Source organism: Dicentrarchus labrax, unplaced genomic scaffold (assembly GCF_905237075.1).
Source record: "Dicentrarchus labrax unplaced genomic scaffold, dlabrax2021, whole genome shotgun sequence".
Lineage (NCBI taxonomy): Eukaryota > Metazoa > Chordata > Actinopteri > Moronidae > Dicentrarchus > Dicentrarchus labrax.
In genome coordinates this window covers 15,101,542-15,119,229 of record NW_026136723.1, presented here as the reverse complement: position 1 = coordinate 15,119,229, position 17,688 = coordinate 15,101,542, and the positions used below count along the sequence as shown (strand labels likewise).

Genomic DNA, 17,688 nt, shown 5'->3' with positions numbered 1-17,688 from the left:
CATAAAGGAGAAAAGTGTGTCGTGATTCTGGTCTCAATGCACCTGATTTTGAGGGGCTTGGCCCGGTCCTGTATACTGTATGACTCAGTGCATCTACATTTCAAAGCAACACTTTGAAGGTTGAAGCACTTGTACTGTTTGTGCTGGTGCATTTGCATGTGTGTGTACAGGGGTAAAGCAGGTAGTAATGGAGCCTTGGATAGCCTGAGCTCCCTTTTACTGCTTTATTTCTGTCACCATTTCACATTGTGATCAATCAGACTTCTAAACATCAGTTTTCTCAATCAATCTCAGGCTTGTTCAGGCATTCTGTCTCGTGTCCAGATGCTGTACATTCAGCTTATGTCTTCATCCTGTAAGAATCTGTCACAAACTTGTAATTGATTAGTGATCAGATTTAACTTTTTACATTTGCTCTAATCTTATTTGTGCTTGGCTAATACATCTCGTGTAAAGTATTGCATATCAATTATCTTGCTTCATACTAAATATGGACTTTAAACTATTGTCTGAGTTGTTTGTCACAGGCGAATCAATAGTGTTTGAGAAAATTGACAAGTGACTAGGCAGCACTTCATCGCAGTCAGTGACACATTTGAGGTGATAATAGACTGCTGACGTATAGGGTGTCTCATGACCTACGTAGTTACATGTTTTCTGACCACTTCTAGTCAGTGTGTGTTCACACCTACAGTACATTTAGAGATGTGCTAATTAGATTGGATCATTCAAGAGGCATATTGTTAACTACTATTATTAACTACTGTATCCGACACATTCTTAATTAAAATGAGCACCCTGACAGTGCTGGTCAACTGCCTTAATCCAGCTTTTTCCAGAGGAAGCCTGTTGAGAAATGTTTTTTAGTTTGAGTATTCACATGAAAAACATGTGATTCTAGTTTATTTCCTAGAACAATGGTTGCCACTCTTACATGGCTTGGTGAGTTCTGATCAGTACAAAGTGATTTTTCCTTCTCAAGTTGAGAAAATCCAATGATTTGTATGTGAAATTATCAAGTATTTCACAAGAAAAAGTCAGAAAAAAATCAAATAATCTAACCCTTTTAACCAGGTAGTGGTTAAGGGTGAGAAAGTACACCACTGTATCTGTATCAGTTCAAATAAATTATCTGTATTTATATCTGTACTCCGAATAGGGCTTAAACTGGAAGTTAATACATTTAAGCCTGAAACCAATATGGGTTGAACAGAAGTTGCTTTATTTATTAGAAAACTATTACTACCATGAAATTTGGTTCAGACCTTAGAGGTGCACAGAGAATAAATTCTACTCCCCTAACTTCTCCTGCCTTCACATCAGCATTAGCTGTACTTTGTGTTTAGTGTGAATTAGCTAATGTTAGCCTGCTACCATACCAAACTGAGATAGTGTTGCATTACACCAGCTCAGCATGTTAGCATTGTCACTGTGAGCATGTTAGCATGCTGATGTTGCATTTAGCTCAGAGCAGAGCTGTGCCCAAGTACAGAGCCACTAGCATGGCTGTGGACTCTTAATCTGTCTTCTTTTCTGTCTTATTCTCTAAATTATCTTGCAACCCCTCAGATTTATCTTGGGAGCCACTGTACTATATACTATTATTATAAAATAATGAGGGCAAAAACGGTTATTTGACTGCAGATTAGTAGTTCTTAAATGACTTTGTGTTCATCCTTAATTTGTGCAGTTACTCTTCCCATTGGTCCCATTATGGTTTATGGTGTTTGTAAGGACATATATGTGAATGCAGGTGTGTGTGCAGGCAATGCCTGCTGGACTAAACAGGTGTCACTTCGTCTAAACTGGTGTGTATTTCAGGAGGGTTGAGGTGGGCCAGTTGGTTGCCAGGTAACCAAGTTTGGGTGTCGCTCATGTTACACAGATCTCTGTGTCTCTTGTCTTTCTCTCTTTCCCTCTGTGTCCTAGCCAGGAGCCGTATCTCTGTTTGCAACTATCGGATACCCTTTTGAGGACTTACCAGCAATATATTTATTGAAAACATTTTGTTGATACTAATTCTTCTCCAGGCAACAAAGTTTCCAGCAGTCAGTTGCACTTGTTGGTGCTCTGTGGCTGTCAGGATGCAGCAGCTGGCATTGAAGGTCTTCTGCTCCACACTGCTGCTTCTTGCAGTGGTGCCTTCTGTGTACTCACAATCAGGTATGGGTCCATCCTTAAGTCTTACATTGACGTTTTTTTTAAATTGTTTTTTCATCTTAGTGTATTTTGGTCAGAAACCTATTGCTGTATCTTCCTACACTTAGCATCAGATGTCTCCTTCCAGTGTCTTTCCTTGGTAGTATCTCTTCTATTATTCCCTGTGATGATGGCTGGTTCACCAGTATTTCATACAAACTGTCAAAAACCAAACATGTGAGAGGTTAATGAGAATCTGTTATCTTTTCTTTGGCATTACTCTAGAATTTTGCCTACTCACTTTTGTCTATTCTGACGCTGTCCTGACTTGTGGGAAGTCTTGTTTGAAACAAAATGTTTCTGTGGAAAGATAATTGTGAATTGGCCAATCAATTTGTTTTGAGTGACACTTCCAGTTGACTGCCAGTTTTGTCCCGCCTACAGATTGTTCTCAAGCCGAGTCATGTGACCTGTGTGTTGGAGACTCCATGCTCAACCTGACAGGCTGTGTCTGGAGGCTTTGTCCAGATGGTGACACGGCACACACACACACACACACACACACACACACACACACACACACACACACACAGACACACACGCAGACACACACACCTCTGACCTCTGATAGTAATTCAATCATCATAGCTGCTGTAACATAAGCTTCCCTGGTTTGTACAAGATGACTGAATTATTTAGTATGCCAGGAACATACACATGATACACACACACACACACACACACACAGGTACAGACACACTAAAATGCTTGTTCTTTCTGTCTCAGGTAATGACACAGGCATGTGTGTGACTGATGAGGGCGACTCAGCAGACAACGGCATGAACTGTAGCTGGACTAGAGTGTCTGAATTGTGCTCAGGTAGCAAACAATACACTCCAAAATGAACATGAGATATTTCTCTGCTGCCTCATTAACAATTATCTCTTCTGCATGTTTTATTGTAGTCGTGGAGACTGTAGCTGATGGAGGAGGTAAAGGTGACTCAGGTAAAGTGTATCATCTCTACTCCAGCATCCGCTTCCACCCCCCTCTCTTTCTCTTGCGTCAGACAGTTATTATTCCCATAAGAGCTGAGTAAAAAGTCCCCGATGCTGTACAAAATCCCAGAATTTCTCTGAAAAAACTGAAGCTCGATTATTTTCCCGTTCTGCACTCAAACTCTTCATTTTTCTTTCCCTCCAGGTGACGGAAGCAACACCAATTCATCCCCAGAGTTCTCCCAGGCCAAGTTTGACATGTCCAGTTTCATTGGAGGCATCATACTAGTGCTGTGTGTGCAGGCGGGCGGCCTCCTTGCTATGCGCTTCCTCAAAACCAAAGAGCAGAGCAACTATGACCCCATGTGAGTTTGCGCATGTAGGTGTTAGAGAACTGAGAATTTAGCGTGACCGCACCAGTTCAAGTATGTGAATGCAAATGTGTCTGTGTTACTGTGTTAAGCTATGGTCTGTTGGTGCAACAGCAGCCTCTGGTGGCAGGAGTGATCAACAGCAGTCAATATACAACAAGAGCCACCTTTAACATCCCTCTAGATTGTGTTTTGATTCTGCTCACAAACCCCATCTGTCCATATTATCAAATTCTGTCTGTCTTCACACAGAGAGCAGCCACAGTGAAGACAAGATGTGTGAAGGACAAACAGATGAGGGTGGAGGACAGCAGAGCAATGACTCATCGAGTTGTGACGACAAGAGTTTTTTTTTTTTTTTCTGAGCCCTTGTCATTTTAGGTTTGGTCCCCATGTGTACCCCTGGGGGTTGGGTGTGTTTATAAGAGGACATTTTTCTCATAATACTGCATTGTGTAACGAGTGTATGTGCATGTGTTCACTGTGTTTGTATAGTATTTATATTTCAGACATTTTGCCTGTTGGTATTCATACAATCTGACAAATGAGGAACAAAAAGCCTCAGATGTTCTCAGCACTTTTAGCGATTTATCATTGAGATCAAACCCACCATAAAAATTCACAAGTACTTAAATAACATGCAACTAGCTGTATCAATGTTTCAACTGTGTAAATAGTACAGTGCAACTGTGGGAAAGGGTGATATAATGCCATGTAGACAGTAGGTCAGACAAGGTCATGACAGGCATTTTAAAGTTTTTTTCAAGAACCCTAAAATAGACCAAAATGAGACCCTAGACATCAACTTCGTAAGATATTTTTTCATCTAAGAATACTTCTGTCTTTCATGTGGAGTTGAGTTACTTTCTAGTGTTTGATTGAGACCAAAAATTTCAATACTTATGTATGTTATATATTTATATCATTTGTCAACTTGCAGTGAGTTAAATAATTTAGCTGGGGGCACTAAGGGGCCATCTCAACATTTCCTGGGACTACTTAACAATATAAGATCTGAGGCCCAATAGTAGCAGACCTTTGAATGTCATCCAGTATGGCTTTCTGATTTGTGTGTGTGTTTTGTTTTGACTTGTCTTTTTTTATAAATTCATTTTCTGTTTTGGCTGCTCATTACATACATATCAGCTTTAACCCTTTAATAACAGTTCAAAGAGATGTGATGTGACCCTGTTTACTCGTGCTAATGCTGGTTAAGTTCATCAATATGAATGTGTTTGATTTTTTTGTGATGCCATTACAATGAAACATGCTTAAAAAAGGCTGGCAGCCTGAATAAACTAAGGATAAACACCTCTCTGTGTGTGTAACTTGTGTGTGTGTGTGTGTGTGTGTGTGTGTCAGGTCTGCTTTTATGCATGCAAATGGGGAGTTGGTTACAGCTAATCACAGTAAGACCTTGTACAGTACGTTTTGAGTGCATACAGTATTTGCCCATACCAGCAGAGTGAGTAAACGGTTTCTGCTGTAACCTGGGTGCGACCAGAAACATGCTCCCAGTATCTGCAGATAACAATTGCCTATTAATCCTTACATGTCTAGGTGTCAGTAGGGATTCCCAGCATGCAGCAGGGGCAGATTGTGGGTAGAGGCCTTTAGGGGAGCAGCAGGATTGTTGGTTGGATGCACCAGCCGCTGTCTGAACCAGGACCTACAGGCTTGAATAAGCCCACACAAAAAAAAGCTCCCCAACAGGGCAGACTGTGGCTGTCATCCAAGTCTGTTGACAAAGGACAGGACTGAATACAGGTCTTTTTCACTCTCAATCCACCACCCTCCCCCAACACACACAAAAACACACTTCCAATTAGAGAAAGGGACATCTAGCACACACATATTACCACAGATTACCACAAGTCCACAATAAAAAGTTGAGGCAGGCTTCTCTGTATGTGTGTGTGTGTGTGTGTGTGTGTGTGTGTGTGCAAGCGCAGAAGAGTAGGTGCACCCTCATTAGGTGGCCAACTGTGTGTTTAGCAGGTGTGGACAACTACAAGAAGGAAAGTTATATCCCACCTCCACCCTGCCATTGGCGAAACATCCGTGTGTGTGTGTGTGTGTGTGTGTGTGTGTGTGTGTGTACACACACACACACACACACTCCCTCCCTCTCTGTGTGTTTTCTGTTTGTTCCGCCTCATGCTCTGCTCCCAGCTGACCGCAGCCCCTGTGCGGGTTAACTCGGGAGGGCGTGTTCACTGCTCTGCACACATACCTCGACACACACACACACACACACACACACACACACACACACACACACACACACACGGAACTCGGGAAAAACTTTTTACTCAACTTTTCACAGATGGAACAGGCGGAAGCTGTCAAGTAAGGTAAGACAGCTTTGGCTTTTATGTTTCGTCTGTGTTTGTGTTTGTGTTTTTATGAATTTGGGAGGGGAGTTCAACCTTTTTGATCTAGAAGGGGAAAAAGTGGCGACAGGTGTCCTCTCTCTCGCGGTGTTCGTGATGAGGGAAGTGCGGTTTACTCTCAAGGGAAAACTTCATAGAAATGATCAAGATCAGACACTTCAATAATGTTTCAGAATATAGCACTTAATATGAAAAAAAAGAACAGCAACTGTTTTATTAATTTAGTATATCACTGGAAACGTTACTACAGGAATAGAAGTAGTATTATTATCACTCTATATCATCTACTACACGCTACAACATTATTCTTTTTGTGTTGTTATGTGACAGCTTTATGAAAGCTGCGGTGCTCTCGTTGCGATATCCTGTTTGCCAAACTCCTAAACGCCTGGACAGGAGACTCCCTCTGCGCACGCGTTAATAACTCAAAGGTAAGCAGCCTCAAGCACACACACACACACACACACACACACACACACACACACACACACACACAAAGTTTACCTTCCTCCTTCTTTAAACATCACTCTCCTTATTGTCCAACAGGTAATGGCAGCCTAAATATGATTATTAACATTTATTTTCAAGCCTTTTGTAGTTTCAGTAGTTTAAAGAGTCTACAGTAGAGAGAGCATTTGGAGCAGGAGGGGATGAAAGCCATGGAGGCAGACAGGAATAGTCTACCTGACACAGCATGTGTCTTCACCCACTGGAGGACACATGATTTCAAAGTGTGTTGAATGGTTCCCAACCGGGAGATCAGAAAAAAAGACAAACCAAAGGGATGGAAGATAATGTACAGGATTAGATAGAGGGAGAAAAACATACATCCGCTATACAAAATGATGTATTTAGATTTTGTGAGGAACTGGACACTTTTACCTCTTCACCTTCAAGAATTATTCAAATGAAACAATCTGAGAAGGAAAAATCTACTTAAAACTTATTGACATATGCAACATGTGACGGCAAGTCGATTAGTTGCTTCACTTAAAGGGGTCATAGGGCAAAAAGGTTGGGAAGCATTAGTTTAGCAAGAACAACAAAGGCAGTCTTACACTAGACATAGTTTGGGTTTCAACACTTTTTAAATATAATAAATAGCATGTTTAATTCATTAATTAAACTTGAATAGGTGCTGCCTGCTGTTTGTAAGGATTGTGGTTTTGCTTCTCACTCAGAGATGGCGGAGGAGAAGGTTGACTCTGTCCTTGACTTGAGCCACCTGACAGAAGAGGAGCAGACCACCATCCTGCAAGTCTTAGATCGTGACTCGGAGTTGCGTCGTCTTGATGAAGGACGTGTAAGGTCAGAGGTGACTGTTAGGTGCCAGTTTTGTCCAGTGATTAACACAAACAGAAAGACGGGTGACAGATTAAAGGAGTAGAGTAGCAATGGATAGATGATAATGCAGCACATTTATTCAGGGTTTTCCTTTAATTCATCTCCTGTCTGTATGTTGTAGTTTAAGGTTAAGGAAAAACACTTCTTGGACAAAAAGTGCAGTGCAGATTTGCTGTGTGACAATTTGAAATGTGGTAATATGAAACATGTAACCTTAATATCAGCCAAAATAATTAAGGTTTTAATACAAGGACCCTCCTCAAGATGAGACAGGGGCCTTAAATTTAGGTAGTAAAGTGATAACCAGCTTAAAGCCCTTATCATGTCACTTGATATTGTTCTTAAATAGTGCATGTTTCCAAGCAAAGTTAGCCAAATGACCACACATCAATTGCCTGGTTGGTAATTCAACCTTGCCTTAATAAGTGAGTCCCATAGAACCTCTGATTTAGTTAATAAGGCCCAGTAGTCAACCTGTTGTCCCCTGTTTGAGATGTTTGTGTCGATTCATCTTTATTTATTTATTTGTTTATTTGACAGGGACATTGCACACTTTAGCTTAACTGCATCAGAGTTAGCTATGAGCTAATTTACATCTGTAGTCCCTGGGCAGAAAACAGTGAGCAACATCTCTGTCAAGAAAAGTAATACTGCAAGAACATTAACACTGTAGTACGATACGTACATATAACATAAACATCAGCACCAACAACAAGATTTCACAACATTAGGACACATCAAGTGTTTGCTTTTCATGCGCAATGGGTACATGATTGGGTTGATTATAGGCTTGAGTTCATATTGATTTTAAAACCAGTGAAGCTGCAGCACTCTCTCGTAACGCTTGGTTCCAAAGTTTGTTGCTGAGAAGGCTGATCTGCCAAATCCAGTAGATCCGTGCAGTATTTCCTATTTTAGTCATCCTAGTTGTCCTCCGTTTGTCTGAGCGCAGTGATAGTATGAACTCTTTTAATGGAGGAGAAGCCAGATCATTGATCACTTTGTGCACTAAACTAGCGCCAGCAAGACACACAAAGCTGTCAAAGGTCAGGAGATTATACATCTTAATGATTTTACAATGGTGGTCACTTGATCATTTTTTGTCCAGTGTCTTGAGTGTTTGTTTGTTAAATGTTTGGAACGCTTTAAATACTCATCACAATTTTCCCAAGGTAGAGAGCAAATCCTCACATTTGAGAAGCTAAAACCAGAGAATATTTGGCATTTTTGCTTGATAATTAACATAAACAATTTATCAATCTTCAAAATTGTTACCTACTTTTTTATTGTGTAGATTGGTTAATCGATTAATCAGCTAATCATTTCAGCTCCCCAATCAGGGTGGTGCATGTATCAAAGAGAAAAGTCTCATCTGGAAACCTTAAGTTAAATGTTGTGTGTTTGATATTAGGAAAAACTGACACACATCTTTGTCTTTTATGCCCTGAACAAATTGCATGACAGAGGACAGAGCAGTGACTGTTTAGTTTGTCGGCTGACGTCAGCTGACTTTTGCTGACAGGAGGTTGTAATTGTTTGCTGTTTAACTTGGCCCTGTGTCAACGCTGCAGGATCCTCGAACAGACAGAGACAGACCCGACACGTCTGCGCTTCCTGTCAGGGGCATGGTTCAGCGAGGAGCGCAGCAAACGCCATTGCACCCGGTCGGGCATCGCCCTCGTCCACGCCACCATACGCCACAGGAAGACAAAGAGCAGAGGTCAGTTTTCAGCTCGACTGCTATTACAGGCCTGTGGGGCCGATTTATTACTGTTATAGGGATATCCCAGTGATGTTTCTGTGCTGTTGCTATGGTAACAGATGCGCCCCTGACTGGACTGTTCAATGGAGAGAGTGAAGAAAGCTCCCAAAACAACAACAACACGTCTCCTGAGGCTGAGAGAAGACTGAAGGACGGCAAAGACGAGGAGTGTGGAGGGTTAGTGAGGGCATCTAACACTGATAAATCATTTTGCTGTGTGTAGCTGCATTTTCCAATATCTTGTTTGTGTTTACAGGAGTCATGGAAGTTTCAAACCTACACCCACACTCAGAACAAAAAGTCCTGTAGCACAGGTCTGTATGTAAATGATTGTTTGTTTTTCAATGCTTGAAAAAAAAACTAAACAATCTAAATATAAATTCAATTCCAGGGTCTCCAGCACAGAAATAGTTCATCATCATTCAAAGGTATGAAAGCTACAAGTCTAGTCTGTTAATGCCTCTTTACCTCTTTAGCTGTCTCTAACTATTATTATTAACTCATCATTCTGCTTATAGAGCCCAAAAGGAGAAGCAATGGCCACATAGAGGAACTGGAGGTGATTGTAACACACACCCACATTCAGAGATGACCAATTCAAAGAACTCTGAGTCAATACATTTAATTATGTAAATGTATAACTGAATCGTATTTTGACTTTTTACATGCAGTAGTAGAGAATAATAAAGTATTAAAAGGACATGATATATAGGGAGAGTATTGATAGATGATCGTTAGTGACGCTGTTTCTGAGAATAGTGTGTGTGTGTGTGTGTGTGTGGGCATTTAGGAAGGCTTCGATGTTCTCAACTGGGATACTGACTCTCTTAGCAGCAACGTGACAGAGCCAGAACCAACCTCTCTGAAAGCCAGCAGCTCCAACGGCAGCCTTCAATCAGGCTACACGGTACAGACACACACACACACACACACACACACACACACACACACACATACACACAGACGCATACGTGCATGCACACACACGCACAGTTGATTAATTGTCCATCCAGCGACGCAAGATGACTCAGCTCTGGACGGTGACGTAGGATGATCTCTTTTCTGCGTGTGTTAAAGCTCAGTGGAAGCATGATGAGTCTGTTCAGCTCGGGGGATTTTGGAGTGGTGGAGGTAAGGGGCCGTATCCAATTCTCATTGGTTTACGACACCCAGAAGGAGGAGCTGCACGTCAAAGTGTACCGCTGCGAGGACATTGCTTCGGCACGCAAGAACCGCTCTGACCCGTAAGTGACAGTGCAAGTGAATGTGCATCTTGCAGCAACAGCGTTGCATATATAATCAGTTAAAAAATGTCTGTGTATGTGATTTTCATAGATATGTAAAAGCCTATCTCTTGCCGGACAAGTCGAGTCATAGTAAGAAGAAAACATCAGTGAAGAAGAAGACACAAAACCCAGTCTATGATCAGACCCTCCAAGTGAGACACTCTCTCATTTACATATTACATAAAGAGGCAGCCTTCACAGAAATCCCCCATCTGCCATTTGTCCCTCAGCTCTCCTCCACGTGTTCTGCACTGCAGTTACTTATTTCTCCACCCTTAAAGATATCTTTCCAATAAATCACCTAATTTAATGTTTGGCTCTTGTGCTGGCAGAAACATGCTGTGCTTTGTCCTGCACTTGCCCCTTCCATCCTTTCCTTTTTGGTCCTTATCTTGCAGTATAAAGTGCGGATCGGAGAGCTGCGGAGCCGGACTTTGAACTTGTCCGTGTGGCACTCCGAGCCCCTGGGGAGGAATGTGTTTCTGGGGGAGGTGGAGGTGTCACTAGGCCTCTGGGACTGGACCTGCTCTCAGCCGCTGTGGCAGGATCTGCAGCCACGGGTAAGGAAGAGCAGGCATGAATGACTTGCATGAAAATACACAATGATGTAGTCACATAAATTAGCATGTGAGTTTGAATGCTCCCAGACAAATATTTACCACAACACTTCTGATGCCTGCATCTACATTTGTTTAGTATCTGAGTATCTTTGTGACAGCAGTTTTGGCAGCTTTGTTGGAGACACAGAATACAGGGAGGAGTGTCTCTTGTGTCTGGGAGAGCTGAAGGGAGAGGAAGACATGCTGTGAATTTCAACTAAGGTTTTATGTAACCTTAATCTTTTCCCTGCCTCCACACTTCTCCCTCCTTTCCCCTTGGTCCCTTTCTTTCGGCGGCTTCTCCTCTGCCTTTATCTTTTGCTCTTTTTGACTCCCCCCTTTGCCCCCCATCACAGGTTAGTATGACTCCAGACTCCATTAGCAGTCGTGGGACCATTGTGCTTTCTATTAAGTTCATCCCAGATGGATTTGAGGGTGAGCAGAGCACACACATCATAGATGCAAGTTGTGTCCTACCCAATCACATATGTCTCATACATTTTGTGTGTGGTGTGTGTGTGTGTGTGTGTGTGTGTGTGTGTGTGTGTGTGTGTGTGTGTGTGTGTGTGTGTGTGTGTGTGTGTGTGTGTGTTTTAAGGTGGTGGTCTGCCTCTGACAGGAGAGCTTCACATCTGGCTTCGTGAAGCTCAAGGTCTTCTGTCCAACAAAGGGGGCCCTATAGACTCCTTTGTTAGAAGGTGTGTCAGTTCTGTAACATATTTCCTGATATTTTGTCATCAGTTATCCATCATGGCATCAATTGTATTTGTAGAACAGGACATATAAACTCATCAGTAAGTTATCACAACTATCCACCTTCTATTAAGAATAAGTCAGAGTGCTGTGTGTATTGTGAAAGAGATTATTTGTAGTCATGAACACACAGATAATTATCACTTGACTTGAGCATCATTCGTCTTGTTGTTTAGCTGTTACGGCCCACAATTGTTTATATTTATTCTCGTCACTCTCATCGGACTCTTTTTTAACTGCAGCAAAAAGGCTTGTAATAAACTAATGTAATAACGCCACATTATGTAACAATCTGTCACATTATTCCACATTTTGTAATTATTACATATTATAGCTATTACAGAATGTTTTTTTAATTTGATAACAAGCTGATCTTAGTTAGTGCTTTTATGTGGATATTTAGACTAAGATCAGAGTCAACTATAATGCCAAGGGGGGCACCACAGGTCATAGGAGTCTCATACACATATTGTGTTAATGCTGTTTATAATATATAGATTATAACATATGAAGTGAAAATGTATTACATTTTGTCGAGTTATTACATAATGCAGTGTTATTACGCAATATCCGCACCAAATGGCAGACAATTAGCAACTAGCTGAACATAATAGAACATTCTGCTGCTAAAAGATATCAGGAGTTGGTGGAGACCAAACCAGAACTAAAAGAAGAGTGAATATTTTATTTTACAATTTAAGAACCTAAACGGGGTATTTACTGTACACACACTGCCAAATATTTAATTTCAACATCTAATCTTTGTATATATACCCACAATATCAATGATTTAACTGAAGTCTCATTTGATCATAATATAATCATAATCTTCACCCCACAAGCTTCATACTCCCAGATGCTAGTCGGCAGAGTGGTCAGAAGACACGGATGGTGAAGCGCTCCATCAGCCCTACCTACAACCACACCATGGTGTATGATGGCTTCCACACCAGCGACCTGAGAGAGGCCTGCGCTGAGCTAACTGTCTGGCAGCGCGAAGGGTTAAAAACACACACCTTAGGAGGGATTCGTCTGAGCTGTGGAACTGGTGAGTGTCTCTACATGCTATTATTCATGTTCGACAGTTTCCAGTCCCACCATTTAGCCAAAGTGACCTTCATCAAGGCTTAAAATTATGCACCGGGTTACACAAGCCTGATCAGCCATCAGTATTGGTAATTAGGGGCAGTATTTGTTCTCCTGTGCTGCAGTCCTTGCGGGTATCAGTCTGGTCTATGCGGAGGGTGTTATCTTATCTCTAATCAAGCAGCTGTCGGTTTCAGGGTGTTGTTGCAGTGTGCTTTTGTTCATATGTTTGTCTTGGTATGGCAAAAGGTTTACAAGATGATGAATAAAAGCTCCCGCATCTCTTTTTGAGATTCAGCTTTGCCTCCCATTTTCTGTGCTGAGCTGTGATTAGGGATCAATGCGATCTCATGGGTCTCCTGACATTTAGTAGGCTTGTAGGAGGGCAGCAGTTTCTACATCAGGGGATGGGACATTAAAGGGGTTACTTGAAACCTCCCTTGTGATGGCAGATTTAGGCCACTATCTATTCTTAGGATTCCTCTCATCCTACTTCTGATAAATATTATTAAGGAAGACCTTTTGTTTAGCATTCTCTTTTTTATAATATATTTCTTATATCCGTTTTCGATATGTATCTTATTAGTAATTCATATATTTTGTATTTTTGTATTTATCTGATGGAAATTGTGTATTGTTGATGTACTGTAATATTGTAAGATTGGCAAATATACTGACTGGAATAGGTGGTTTTTGCTTTTTGATATGAATTGTATGTCATTGTCTTTTGTAAATGTAATGTTTTTATGGTAGAATTATATTTGCTATTTTATTTGATTGAAATTTGAACTTGTTGGATTACCTGTAAATGAGAACCCAGTTACTTAAAGGCACACCTGATGGCAATTAAGCATATAGTGAATCTGATGAAGCAACACTGAAACACGTAGTTAGCTCCTTTTTGTTTTATTTTTAATTACATCTGGAATATATTTTTGTTGTTGGCTGTTTGATTGGTTGGTTTATTTTATGGTCAGCTTTGTATATCATGCCATAGAAACAGTTTTTCCAGTGGTGCACAGTAGTATGGTGACAGTGTTTCACTCCAGTACTTCACATTGTGTTGCATTTTGTCCTGTTGGCATTTCAGGCATTTCAGATGGTCATGTCATCAAAGCAAGGTCATTCCTTGGTCACCAGAGAGTGTTGTACGTGTGGCAACGTGGAAAACACTTTAGCTGTTGAGGAGTAGTTTGCCTTGATATTGATGGTGTTGTTTTGCTCATAGTTGATGTTACTGTACTTGACGAAGTGTGTGTAGCACTCAAGATCAAACCACTGATAGAGCAGCAGAGGGTGAATTGTGGGTTTCATGAAGGAAGATAATGCCAGTGGTGGGAAGTGACAACTTTAATGCGGTTTTGCTTGTTGTAAACAGATCCTCATCATAATGTTGTAATATTCAGAGACAGGCCCAACGTCTGTACACTTTTGGGATTGTTAGTTATTTGGGGATTGTTATTATGATTTCTTGATTTGGCTGTCAGGCATCGTCTCTTGGATTTTAGTCTATTGGTAGAATCATTTGTTTCCACAGGTGTGTCTGCACTGAAGGTAGAACAGGAACACTGATCCTATGCCTTTCATCAGGATATACAGTATATGTAAACATAGGCACATACATACAGGAACAGTGGTCAGTTGTAGATAATATGTTTCCATATACCTCTGTGGATTTTGGTGAGGATTTCTGTATTAATGTCTTCAACATAAATACTGAATAACTGTGTTTTTTGATGGCAGGTCAGAGTTATGGGGAGGCCGTCAGCTGGATGGACTCCACAGAAGATGAAGTTGCTGTGTGGACCTCCATGATCCAAAACCCAAACCACTGGATCGACATAACATTACCAATCAGAACTAACCTTGCACACCGGTCCGACTGACACACGAACACACATTTGTATGCATGCACATGCAAGGGTTGGACTGAAAGGACCCCCTCAGCACATCAGCACATTTAACCTCTCTGTCACAGTGATACACAAGCACTCTGTTTATTTCAGTTTTTCGTATTTACAAACACACACACACACACACACACACACACACACACACACACACACACACACACACACACACACACACACACACACACACAGAGGAGGCAGTAGTGGTGCAATATTGTGAATTAATGGCGTAGAATAGAAAACGAAATCTGTCTGCATTTCAAATGTTTTACTCGTATGTTTTGGTTCAGTCTGTGTCCTATATGACAAAAATGCATTTGTAATCCATTGTAGATTATTAATTAAACCTGAACCGATAACTCATCCAGTGTTTGTATTCACTGACTAAATTAAAATATTACATCAAAAAGACAAGGATGAGAGATACTTTTAATAAATTAATAACAACATATTTATTTCAACTTTAGTTGCAGACCTCTTTTTTTGGAGCATGTGGGAAAAAATGGCCTCATCACTTTCACCCCAATAATTAATAATAATACTAATAATTAGACTTGTAGGGGTCATTACTGTACTTGGATAGAATAAAAAAAATGCCTGCTGTTGCATGTGTTCATTCTTTCCTTTTTATGAAATAGCTGACTACCACCTTGTGGTTAGACTTTGTACTTCCTCTTTATAGCTTCTCACACAGAGAGGACAGTGCCGAATAAGGTTGTTGTTGTTGTTGTTTTGTTTTTTGCATAAAACAAACAGTTTTACATTAGGTATAAACCCTCCCATTTATAATGAAAAGACAGTGGAGCAAAGTGTTTATTATACGAGCCAGAGCTCCTGTCCAGCAGATGGCGATCTTAACTACTTCAAGTTGGAAATAGACCGGAAGTAGGGCTGTTTGGCTTCCAAAATAAAGTCTATGAAGTCCATAGAGTATTAATCCTTGTAATTCATTGTTAATTATTACTGATTAGATAATAGGTAAGTCTTAGGTGCCTGTATTTCTATGTGATCCTTTAAATGTTTTTACTGCCAATTAAGTGGCAATGTATGTGCAGCCTTTGGGATATCTGCAGGTTCAATTTAGGCCCAGTCAGTTATGTAGTTATAGTTATTTATAGACCTATATCCCTTAAAATCATATAATCAATGATCATTTAAAATTGTGAACTGTTTGCAGCCCACTGCACAGAAACCCAATTAACTCGCGCAATAACACTTTTATTTTGAAGGTTGTAGCAGGATGTAGTCGCTTTACATTTCTGTGGCGATTGACACATTGTGCTGTAGGTGAGGGTTAAAGTGGTTGAAGATGTCTCAGATGCTGCTGCTGAGGCTGTTTATCAGCGAGCGACTGAGTGCGGCTGCAGAGGAGATCTTTGCAGCGGTGCAGAGGTCGATGACAGAGCACACAGGGGACCAGCATAGACAAGAAGTGCATCTACACAGTGAAGGTTTGCTTTTTTTATTTATTTATCTTTTGTTACGTCCTAAAGCAGTCTTAAAGGGGAACACCACCGATTTCACACATCATAGTCTGTTTTTTAAGTTGTATAAAGTCCCCCCCCAGACTTTGTGTTTGAAATTAATAAGTGCTGAGATAAAGGGAAACTGTAATGAGTTCAAGCTAATTGTTCACCTTTTCCTCTTAATAGAGACGCCGCAGATCTTTGTCTGTCATGACCAGAAACACAAGCAGGAGTGCAGTCCTGAGAGTGACCACAGCAACCCTAGTGTGGGCCACAATGACTTTGGTCTGCGGGTCCCAGAGCCTCCAGCAATCAAACAGGAACAGCAGGAGCCATGGAGTCCAGGAAGACCACAGCTACCACATATGGAGGACCATGATACCAGCACTTTGACAGTGACCTCCACCTCCATGAAGAGTTGCATTTTCTCAGACATGACTGAGTTACAAACTCATGACACAGGGAATGAAGACAGAAAGCCTGACACATCAGGTGACCACAGAGAGGTTAAGGGAAACCTTCAGCCAAGCAGTGAATGTTGGACTCTGTTGCCAGATTGTCTGGTGACCCTGAATAACATAGGGCCTGAGTTAGGTTTAGAAACACTGACAGGCTACGGTATCAGTAAAGTTCACACGCAGAGCCACACAGGGAGAAACCAGCTGACTAAAAGTTGTGAACCACACAGCCCAATTCCATCAAATAAAGAGGCAAAGAGAGGAGTCAAATCCTACTGCTGTCGTTTCTGTGGCAAAAAATTCAGCCACATTGCACATCTAACCAGACATACTCAAATCCACACCGGTAAGAAACTGTTCACCTGTGAAGTGTGTGGTAAAGAGTTTCGACATGGCAACAGTGTGACTGTGCACATGAGGATTCACACGGAAGAGAAGCCATACCGCTGCAGGATTTGTGGAAAAGAGTTCCGCCACGTGGGCAACTTGAACGTACATATGAGAATCCATACAGGAGAGAAACCCTACAGCTGCACAGTATGCGGGAAGAGGTTCAGTCGAAATAATCTGATGACAAAACACATGTCTGTACACACAGGTGAAATGAAGAGTGTGTGAAGAAGAGGTTCAGTTGGTGTAAAATTCAGTTTTCTGGGGACAGATAGTAAATCTGCTCTTCCTGTATAGAATGACTGCTGATGTAATGGGAAAAACACGAGTTACAATTAATAGTTGTGATTCATCTCAACTATTATATACCTTCGTTTGTAAATTAATTATTGTGAATTGATTTTGAGCATCAAATATGATTTTATATGTAAAATCCTGATATTTTATACATTTCAGGTGGTATATATTCTACCCACTTTGTATAGTGTCTCTTAACATCTTTGACTGAAGATGATGCAGAGGTTAAACTGCTTAAAAGTCAGATCTAAGTTCCTGGTTCCTGTAGCTCAAAGCTCGATACTGAGATGTAACTGGTCAGACTTTGTTAATAAACTCTTATGTTAACCTTAATTAAAATATTATTTATTTCCAATTAGAATTTTGTTTATATTCAATATTCTGGCTATACTGGAGCTGCCATACTGACCTACTCTTCACTTTTTAAATAGGTCAA

General features: G+C 40.9%; 3 protein-coding genes across 4 annotated transcripts; all 3 read left to right on the top strand.

Moving 5' to 3' along the window:
• Window positions 1-1,865: 1,865 nt before the first annotated feature.
• cd164l2 (CD164 sialomucin-like 2) lies at window positions 1,866-4,821 on the top strand. Its single transcript, XM_051390205.1, has 6 exons — window positions 1,866-2,163; window positions 2,584-2,670; window positions 2,926-3,018; window positions 3,105-3,146; window positions 3,343-3,502; window positions 3,761-4,821. The coding sequence occupies exons 1-6, from the start codon at window positions 2,085-2,087 to the stop codon at window positions 3,774-3,776; spliced, it is 477 nt and encodes a 158-aa protein (XP_051246165.1). The 5' UTR covers window positions 1,866-2,084; the 3' UTR covers window positions 3,777-4,821.
• An 892-nt stretch (window positions 4,822-5,713) lies between these two features.
• sytl1 (synaptotagmin-like 1) lies at window positions 5,714-15,004 on the top strand. 2 transcript variants are annotated; one of them, XM_051390192.1, is made up of 16 exons: window positions 5,714-5,862; window positions 6,232-6,332; window positions 7,085-7,209; window positions 8,817-8,965; window positions 9,067-9,184; window positions 9,264-9,321; window positions 9,399-9,435; window positions 9,526-9,566; window positions 9,798-9,914; window positions 10,085-10,251; window positions 10,343-10,445; window positions 10,692-10,853; window positions 11,249-11,327; window positions 11,491-11,590; window positions 12,488-12,693; window positions 14,475-15,004. In XM_051390192.1, exons 3-16 carry the CDS (start codon window positions 7,085-7,087, stop codon window positions 14,615-14,617), a joined length of 1,605 nt encoding a protein of 534 aa, XP_051246152.1. In that variant the 5' UTR covers window positions 5,714-5,862; window positions 6,232-6,332; the 3' UTR covers window positions 14,618-15,004. The 2 variants fall into 2 exon arrangements, with proteins under 2 accessions (XP_051246152.1, XP_051246153.1); XM_051390193.1 differs by lacking the exons at window positions 5,714-5,862; window positions 6,232-6,332 and having other exon boundaries at window positions 7,083-7,204.
• An 880-nt stretch (window positions 15,005-15,884) lies between these two features.
• On the top strand, window positions 15,885-17,607 carry LOC127357766 (zinc finger protein 430-like). The gene is made up of 2 exons (XM_051390199.1): window positions 15,885-16,092; window positions 16,294-17,607. The coding sequence occupies exons 1-2, from the start codon at window positions 15,951-15,953 to the stop codon at window positions 17,181-17,183; spliced, it is 1,032 nt and encodes a 343-aa protein (XP_051246159.1). The 5' UTR covers window positions 15,885-15,950; the 3' UTR covers window positions 17,184-17,607.
• The last annotated feature ends 81 nt before the right edge of the window (window positions 17,608-17,688 follow it).